This window comes from Anolis sagrei, chromosome X (genome assembly GCF_037176765.1).
Source record: "Anolis sagrei isolate rAnoSag1 chromosome X, rAnoSag1.mat, whole genome shotgun sequence".
NCBI classification, from domain to species: domain Eukaryota; kingdom Metazoa; phylum Chordata; class Lepidosauria; order Squamata; family Dactyloidae; genus Anolis; species Anolis sagrei.
In genome coordinates, this window is record NC_090034.1 from 41,528,529 (window position 1) to 41,538,473 (window position 9,945).

At 42.5% G+C, this 9,945-nt stretch overlaps 1 protein-coding gene across 1 annotated transcript; it reads left to right on the forward strand.

Moving 5' to 3' along the window:
• The first annotated feature begins 28 nt into the window (after positions 1-28).
• EIF2B1 (eukaryotic translation initiation factor 2B subunit alpha) lies at positions 29-9,245 on the forward strand. Its single transcript, XM_060785532.2, has 9 exons — positions 29-137; positions 2,222-2,323; positions 2,999-3,135; positions 3,550-3,666; positions 4,376-4,492; positions 4,832-4,896; positions 5,413-5,488; positions 7,416-7,541; positions 8,931-9,245. Exons 1-9 carry the CDS (start codon positions 125-127, stop codon positions 9,084-9,086), a joined length of 909 nt encoding a protein of 302 aa, XP_060641515.2. The 5' UTR covers positions 29-124; the 3' UTR covers positions 9,087-9,245.
• Positions 9,246-9,945: the final 700 nt, after the last annotated feature.

Below are 9,945 nucleotides of genomic sequence, written 5' to 3' on the forward strand. Positions count from 1 at the left end.
GGCTTGGAGTGCCGCGCGGAAAGGCTTCCGGGGGCCAACGCGTCCCGCGACCAAGGTTCCGCCCTGGTTGCCTCGTGAGTCCCAAAAGCAGATGGAAGGAGTGGCGTGATCTGGCTCTTCCACTATGAACGAAGCAGGTGAGGGAATGGGAAGAGGGTTCAAGGCACAGGCATCCGACTTGAAATCAATCCATGGGAAAAGGATCTGGAGGCCCTTCCACACAGCCCTCTATCCCAGAATATCAAGGCAGAGAAGCCCACATTATCTGAGTGTGGACTCAGATAACCCAGTTCAAAACAGATATTGTGGGATTTTCTGCCTTGACATTCTGGGCTTTAGGGCTGTGTGGAAGGGCCCTAGGAGTCTTAGGCTGGATCTACACTGCCCTCTATCCCAGGATTTTGATCTACACTGCCAGATAATCTGGGATAAGCAGATAATCTTGAATCGGATCCTGGAATAAAAGCAATGTGGAAGAGGCCATAGGCCCCTTCTACACTACTATATAATCCATATTATCAAATAATCCATATTATCAGCTTTGAACTGGATTTTATGAGTCTACACTGCCAGATAAACGAGTTCACAGCAGATCATCTGGATTGTATATGGCAGTGTAGAAGAGGGCCTTAGTGGACCTTTGTGATGCGACAGCGAAAAAGGCTGATGTCATTGTAGGGGGCATCAATAAGATCGTGTCTAAATGTGGGGAAGTCCTAGTCCCACTCTCATTGGTCAGACCTCACCTGGAATAACCACCCTGTGTCCAGTTCTGGGCAAAACAATTCAAGAAGGAGATGAAAAAGATGGAAGGTGTCCAGAGATGGGCCACCAAAAGGATCCAGTGGTTTGGAAAGCAAGCTGAAGAAGCTGGAGTCTGTTAAGCTTGGAAAAGGGAAGGTTGAGATGTTTCAGTCTTTGAAAGGATGTCCCATTGAGGAAGAATAAGCAAGGGTTGTTTTCTGCTTCTTCGGAGACTGGGACTTCTTCTGGTCACTTCTGAAACCATTACCACTCAAGCAGGGAGCTTTGAGATGGTTGAACAGAAGTTCTCCGAAGTTCTAGGTGTTCTTACTGCCTACTACTGGGGAAACCAGCTGATTCCTCATCCATCTAAAACATCATCTTAAGAACAGACAAGCATCCCGAGCTCTGAGGATTACCTGGGAAGGAATCCCACTGGAGCATTGCAGCACACTCAAATACCTGGGAATTACCCTGGACCGTGCTCTGACCTACAACAATCACTGCCTGAATATCATATGAAAGCTGACTGGCATAACCTGGGGATCACAACTGTGATCAGTTCAAACTGCAGGAAAAAAAGAATCCACCTGAACATGGCCATACAGCCTGAAAAACCTACAACATCCTAGTGATTCTGATCATGAAAGCCTTCGACAATACAAATCCACCTGAACATTAGGAAGAACAGTAGAATGTGCTGCCTCAGAGTGTGATGAAGTCTCCTCTGGAGGCTTTTAAGCAGAGTCTGGGTGGCCATTTGCTGGGAGTGGTTTGATTGTGTCTGCCTACCTGGTAGAATGGGGTTGGACTGGATGGCCCTTGTGGTCTCTTCCAATTCTATGATTACATTAGTTTCTTACAGGCTTTTATTGTGATTTTATTTAAAAGCGCCAGCTTCATTATGAGTACAGAAAACTGGGGTAGCCTCCAGAAGTCCTCAAACTTTGACAGTCCCATAGTGTTGGCTGTGTTTGGCATGCTTTGTTTGGCTAAAGGCTTTGGACCCAGAGGTGCCCCACTCTTGCTCTATCTATGGAATGAAGAAATGCTGTCAGTCATCATTTTTGATTATGGGTGTGTTTACACTGTCGAATGAATGCAGTTTGATCCCACTTGGAACTCTCATGGCCTCAATGCTATGGGATTCTGGGAGTTGTTGTTTCACAAAGTCCTTTGGCCTTCTCTGCTGGTGCCTCTCCCAACTATAACTCTCAGGATTCCAAAGCACTGAGCCATGGCAGTTCAAGTGGAGTCAAACTGCATTCATTCAGCAGTGCAGATGCACCCTAAGTGTGTTAAAAAGAATCACTCTGTGTGTTTGTGGATGTTCTAAACCTCACAACAGACAATACCCAGCATTAAGCTATGTTGTTTTCAATTCGTAATATTTAAAGGGAATATGGAGTCTATATGGAAAGAAATCAGAGCTTAATTGACTTTCTCCTTTTTGTTTTCTTCCTCCACTTCTTTTCAGAGCTGGTCGAGGCCTTTAACACTCAGATGAGGCAGGATCCTGATGTCGCCTCAGCTGTGGCTGCTATCCATGTCTTGCTGGAGTTTTTGAAAAGAGACAAAGGCATGTAGGGGCTTTTACTTGTGTGGCCTGAGCTCTGGGTTTGAGGGCTGGAGTCCAGTAGATAACTAGGTTGGAATTTATGATTTGTGATAATTTATGATATAGCAACAAATGTTTCAGATTTAAAAGTCAAACAGTGGATTAGACATTATGACTCACTGCAGGAATTTAATCAAATTTTCATTAAACTCTCCTTGTTACTCTTAGAGATCTGCGTAGCATCTCTAACCTGCAGTAATTCAAATGTAGTACATGCTGGCTATTTAATTATCTGTATCATTGAGACAGTGAAATAACCAGCACATATACTACATTGGGCATAGCTCTTGGAAGCCACAGTTTTGCGTCTGCTTTTAGATGAAGGCTCCATCTACACTATCATTTAATGCTGTTTCAAACCGGTGTTAAAGAAAGTGGTTTCACTATGCAGATGATTGCATAGGAAACCCTGGTGTTGATTTTGAGGCCTGTATGGTGATTCTACACACTGCAGAACATTGATGCACATTGACGGCTTTCTTTTGCATGCTTTGGTGGGAATTTGTTATCTGGCTGCCAGTTTGAAGCTGCCTTTGAACTGCATTAGATGGTCAGTGTAGATGGGGCTTTGAAATTCTAGTTTATGGCAATGCAGTTACTACAAGCTCATTTCCCTCCCACTTCTGTCTCTGCCAGGTGAGACAATTCAAGGGTTGAGAGCCAATCTCAAGCGAGCCATAGAAGTGCTCTCTGGTGTTGATTCCTCGGTAGCGATCTCTTCAGGAGGGGAGCTTTTCTTGCGGTTCATCAGTCTCACCTCTTTGGAGAACCCGGTGAGTTTCACTCAATTGTTTACAAGTGAGTACAGGACTGCAGTCACTAATTAGTAGTTTTTGGGTCTGTGTCACCCAATTTTATATTAAAAGGCCCACAGGAGTTGCAGTAAAACACGCCCAGCTTTGAAACTAGTTTCCGCCTTTGTGTTTATTACATGATGGGAATAGCAACAAAGGGGAGATTTGTGAGCATGTGCCAACTCATTTCAGAAAAAAAAACTAATCAGAGCCAGATTCAACATACTTGGCTATGATGGAGAAGGGCTTTTATAGTAGAGGATGTGTCAACCCTAGCAATTTTTTAAAACCTTTAAACACGGTAAGCATGATGCTCAAGGCATGTTTGAGCTTGTTTCTTTAATTGAACCTCCGATGTCACCTCCTGCCTTCACCTCTTGCTGTTTTCTCTAGGATTATTCCAAATGTAAAGCAATCATGATTGAGAGAGGAGAACTTTTCCTCCGGCGAATCTCTGGCTCAAGGAATAAGATTGCCGTACTTTGCCATACTTTTGTCAAAGATGGTGGGGTGAGTAAGCCTAGATTTTGTAAAACACAGGAACAGACTTACTTTGGTTTTATGCATTTTACTGTTGCCCTAAACAAATGTGAAAGTTGGTACTCACCACAAATATAATATTCTCTGACTTCCATAGCTGACATAGCCATAGAATCTTTGAGATATTGGAATTGGAGGGTACCCTAGAGGTTTACAAGTCCATCCCTTGCTCAGTGTAGGATCTACAGTTATAGCATTCTGACAGATGGCCATCCAGTCTCTGTTGAAATATCCCTAGCAAAGGAGAGCCTACTAGTTCTGAAGACAACTCTGCTCCACTGTAGAACGGTATATACTGTGATAGTATTTTAACTGATATCCACCCGAAATCTGGTCCTTTTGAATTTCTAACCATTCATTCCGTTCTTCTCTTCTGGAGCTGCAGAGAATGCATCTATCCCATCTTCTGCTCTTCAAATATTTGAATATTATTTATCATGTCTCCCTTTAAACTTCCCTTTTTCTACACAGTTGAGACCTGGCTGTCTGTAATGCCACATGGTTCTTCTTTCACTAGTTCAGGAAGAGAGGACCAGTAGTCCTCCCAATAATGGGAGTTGTAGTCCAATCTCCTTTGAGGGAGGGAGGAACAGACAGCACATTCTGAGCCTTTCTAGGAAGAATTGTGTAATTTATATTACGAATCCTAAACTGAAGCATTGGTGTCCTGTTTCCTCAGAGGGTATTGACTCACGCTTATTCCAAAGTGGTCCTGAAAGTGCTGGACACAGCAGTAAAAGCCAAGAAACGTTTCAGTGTTTACGTCACCGAATCACAGCCGGACCGAGCAGGGCAAGTAGATGTCAAGGCTTTCTGCTTCTTCAGTATGCAAATAATAGTAGCTGGGTCTGCTCTTTCATTACCTGGACAGAGTTCTCCCTTTGTGAAGTAAAGCTACAGTCCTGTATACACACTGATACTTGAGAGTAAGCTCCTATGAGCACATAAGATAATGAATGAATGAACTCTACTGCAAAAGATTATCATTACTATATTATTATTATTATTATTATTATTATTATTATTATTATTTTGTCCTCTCTTGAACATCCTTTGTAATGTTACGTAGGATCGAAGTACTTTTTAAATATATATAATGGGTTTTAAGATAAAATGTTGACAATTACACAGGCAGACTATGGCTGAAGCTCTCACCAAACTGGGCATACCTGTGACAGTCATCCTAGATGCTGCTGTTGGGTAAGTGTGAGTGGGCAATATTGTCGCTTGGCAAAGCCATTTTTAAATGGGCTGGGATTGTCATAGCAGTGCAAAAATTGGAATTCAGTGGAGAGTGATTCAGGAATTGAACAAAGAAAGAAGAATAAAAAGATGGTTTATTGGACCTGATCCTCAATCCTAGAGTAAAACAAGAGGTAAGAATTGAACCTGGATCCTTCAGGTTCCATGCTGTGCCATGATTCCTTCCCCTTTAAAGGAGTGGATCTTGTTTTTGCCCACTGACCTGTCTGGGAATTGACACAAAGCAAGAATAAAGGCCTCTGAGTGTCCAAAGCCCCTGTTTAAAGACCTTTGAACAAGGAGAGTCATGCGTGGCAGCAAATGGTTAGCCAGGCATATGGAGAGATCTGTTAGTGGGATTTTCTCCCTCAAATGCCCAAGTAAGTTGATGGGCTACTGGTATTATGGACTATGACTGCAGGGAGAAATTCCTGATGTAGTATATGCATCTGATCTTCCCCTTCTTTTAAATAGGTACATAATGGAAAGAGTGGACCTGGTGATTGTTGGTGCTGAAGGAGTAGTGGAAAATGGAGGCATTATTAATAAGGTGAAGCATGTGTGCAGGATTGGGGTGTTCTCAAAACACTGGGAATTTATCTGGTGGTGTCCTTCTATCACAGTGGTTCCCAACCTGTGGTCCGTGGACCACCAGTGGGCCACAAAAACTAAAATATGGACTGTGGCCTCAGTGTTGCTACATCGTTGCAACGAGCAACTGGTCTTGCAAAACCCTCTTATAGTGCCAAGGCTTATGTTTTTTTGTGGTCAAGCAGATGGCGACTACTGGGTGGAATATATTTTGTATCAGAGAGTAGAGCTGATGTGGTCTATCCAATACAGTTTTCTGAATCAGCACCCCAAATAACCAAACCAAATCTGAAGTTGACCAAAAACTGATTCATAACCCTTTTGGTACTAATGTTGGAGAGTGGTCCCTGGTCAAAAAAAGGTTGGGAACCACTGTTCTATCGGCAGATGGTTGTTTTATTAAGGAGAAGCTTCCATCAGCAACATGGGGAGGGAGATTATTTTACTGTGTTTAAATTATTCTGTACCATCCCCACCATTGGTACCACTTCTGTGCTTTTTGGATGGGTCTGTCTACCTTGGTGGGGATGCTAGAAGATAGCAGAAAGGTGAGAATTGAGGGAAATCACTCCCCTCTCTCTGTATCAGTGGTTCTCAGCCTGTGGGTCCCCAGGTGTTTTGGCCTACAAAAGATGGCCACCCTCTAGCTAAGAATTGGGGATGTGCAAAAGTTGTTGTGTTGCAACTTCCATCATCCTTTCCATTGTTTATGTAGGACCTTTGGGAGTACAACTGTTAGGAAAAAAACTACCCTAAAATATAACAGAGCATCCAAAAACCAGCAGGATACAAAGTTGAGCACCAGCTCATTAGCGAGCACAGCGTGAAGTGCCATGTAATGTGGCTGTAAAGAATTCAGAGCTTAGGAGGCCAACATGCAGAGTCTAATCTTTAAAATCACAAAAGGTTTATTTACAATAATAAAGAACTAACTACATTTCTTCATGGTAAAGAACTGGGTCTGAGCTACTTTAACACCCATCTCTTCTAAGGTTTCAAGAGAAGCAAAAACTCAATCACTACATCTCTCCTGACACACAAGCAGAGAGAGATCTCAAAGCACACAGCACATACTCCATACTAAAGTGTAAGAAGGCAAAAGTCAGATTCCAAAAAGGTTGCAGTAGAAAAGTATCCACTGCGGGTTTGAATTCTAATACCAACAACATCTATACCACTGCTTCTTAAACTTGGGTCCCAGCCCCAAATGGGGTCCCCTTACCTCAATGTTGGTGTCAAAAATTGGCAACAGGAAAAGGTTTCTGAACACCACCCATTTAGACAAATCTTTTAGCAACTACATGCAGTGGACTCTGCAGAAAATGCTTCAGCTGTACTTCATGAAAAGTAAAATCTGCCTCTTTAGCAAATCTTGAAATGCTGCTTTGTTATCAGTGAATGTTTTAATCTTACACCTATTTTATATACCTGTATACCTGGGGTCACATAAAAATTTATTGAGTGGAGAAGGTTTAAGAAGCCCTGATCTAGATAACTGTACCTTTCATAGCCCTGCTCTATTTTCTTTCCTTTTAAAATTGAAACATCCTGAACAACACCCTTTCCATAGACTTATGACTTATTACTGTATGTTCTCAAATACATCACAATTGTACCCTTGGTTCGCCCCTGACACGATAAATAAAAATGACTTATTACAGTGATGGAATGAGATTATTTTAGTAAAGCACGAAAAGATGGTTGGTTAAGGCAGGATGTAGTCCATGTTTAGTGCTTTGGAATTCGATCACTTTCTGTGGGCAAGTGCAAAGTGAACATGATGGTGCTGGAGCTTTGTTTTTTGGGTTTTTTAAAAGAAATAAAAAGGCAGTTGCTTTCTTCATTGTCCTGACTGAAGTATTTTCCCACCCATTTGGCTTCCTCAGATTGGCACAAACCAAATGGCTGTGTGTGCCAAAGCTCAGAACAAGCCCTTCTATGTGGTTGCAGAGAGTTTCAAGTTCGTAAGACTCTTTCCTCTGAACCAGCAGGACGTCCCAGATAAATTTAAGGTAATTTAAGAGTGGAAAATTATGTCCGTTAATTGTTTATGCATTAAAGGCCTATAATGGATGGAACCCCAAAAGCAATGTAATCTTGCAGGTTGTCCACAAACACCTATCCAAAACAGCAGATGGTAACCGGAAGATGGCATATGTTATGTATCTCAATAACTAGAGTTGATGGGGGAAACGGGTGCCATTTTTGGAATTGGACGGTCAAACAAACCCAGAAATAGGGCCCACATTTGAGGCACCAAATATCTATTGGCCAGTTTATTATTATTATTATTAGTAGTAGTAGTAGTAGTAGTAGTAGTAGTAGTTGAAACACAACAAGATTAGTACACAGCAAAAAAGATCACTCTGATGGATGTTGTATCGGATCACACATTGGACACTTCTCAAATGTCTAGGACTGTGTGATGTATCGGCAAATAATGTGTGCAGATCCTAGTATTATTACTTATTTATTTCGGGCACTTCTACCCCGCCCTTCTCAACCCCTAGGGGGGACTCAGGGCGGCTTACAACCGGCACAATTCGATGCCAACAATTCAACAGATAAAATACATAACAATAACCACAAGTTAAAACATTCAATTAATACAATAACAACTAAAAGCCAATCTAGTGGTCAACGTTCACCGAGTTCTAAAATCCGTAAATCCATTCAGCATTACCATAGTCCTTTCCAAATTCTGGTCGTCATTACCTTGTCAGTCTGCCAGATTACCCAAAGGCCTGGTCCCATATCCATGTTTCAGCTTCCTTCTGAAGGAGAGGAGGGATGTTGATGACCTAATTTCCCCAGGGAGTGAGTTCCACAGGCGGGGGGCCACCACTGAGAAGGCCCTGTCCCCCATCCCCACCAGCCTCACTTGTGATAGAGGCGGGGCCGAGAGCAGGGCCTCCCCAAAAGATCTTAAACTCCGAGGTGGGACATAGGAGATACGTTCGGACAGGTACGCTGGGCCGGAGCCGTACCTTTTGCAGCTGACAGATGGTAATTTTATCAGCGCCAATTGTGTTTAAGTGCAGGTCAAGGTCTTTAGGCACTGCACCCAGTGTGCCATTCACCACTGGGACCACCTTGACTGGCTTGTGCCAGGGCCTTTGCAGTTCAATATTTAAATCCTCGTATCGTGACAGCTTTGCCAGTTGTTTCTCTTCAATCGTTGTTATTATTATTATTATTACTATATAGAGTTGCTACTCTGATCAGAATGTTGTTCAAGCCAACCCATAGACAACTTTCTTGTGGCCATTGGCATCTTTCTATTATGTAGAGCATCCTTCAGTGTTCTGGCTTCATCTTGATGCCATCCCCACAAGGGAACAACTGGCCATTCTCAGAAAATGGTAATTTGTGTCTTTTCCCCCTTTCTTTTCTTCTCTTAGTATAAAGCAGACACACTGAAGAACAGTAAGACCCTCATGATGGAACATCCCTGGATTGACTATACGTCCCCATCTCTGATCACTCTCCTCTTTACGGATCTTGGGGTCCTGACCCCCTCTGCTGTCAGTGATGAACTTATTAAATTATATTTGTGAACTGTCCACTTCCGATGTGCTGAAGCTGACGTGTTTTTGCTTGGCAGCTTGTTGGTAGTACATTCACAAAAAGGGATATGTTCTGGTCGATTGTACGAAGAGCCTACTAAACAATATGGAAACTACGTTACTGGGAATAAATTCACTGAAAAAGAACAATTGTCCGGATGTTTTTGTACAATTTGCAGATAATTTTATCCATGTGTGTAATAATTAAAACAGCACTTGTGCCACTTGGAAGGAAAGGCAGTCCATTATCCTCCCCTGGAAAAAATCATTTTCCAATCTTGTAAATCTCCAGGGAGATTTGTACAAAGCATACTTTCTCTTCCATTTCCTGGAATTTTCAGTTTAAATATAATAATCATAATCTATACACATAATACAAGTGAAAATATGTGTGTGTGTGACTGGGCTGTCCACTTACTCAAACAAGCTCCTGCCTCCACAAACAGCTATAGCTCCCACTCCTCAGGAGACATCAATGGCTCTCTCACCAATAACACTGCAGGCTATAGAGAGCGTCACGAACATGTACAAGAGCCCTGCCAATGTCCTCCACAAACAGCACACTGCCCATCACCCGAGCAAAAGCTTTCATACAGGGACAATTGCATCCGAGATTTTATGTGTTTCCTCCATCACTGACATTAATCTAAATTTGTGTGAAATTTGCATGACCCCGCCCACTGCCTCTCCCTTAACCTTTTCCTATTATTTCCTATGGCACAGAGCAAACAGGAATTGATCAACAACTGAACATACTAGAGATTTGCCATGATTTATAGGTACTGGGATGTATGGTTCACCTGCAATCTAAGAGCACTCGGAACTCCATCAACAATGGACCTGGAACTAC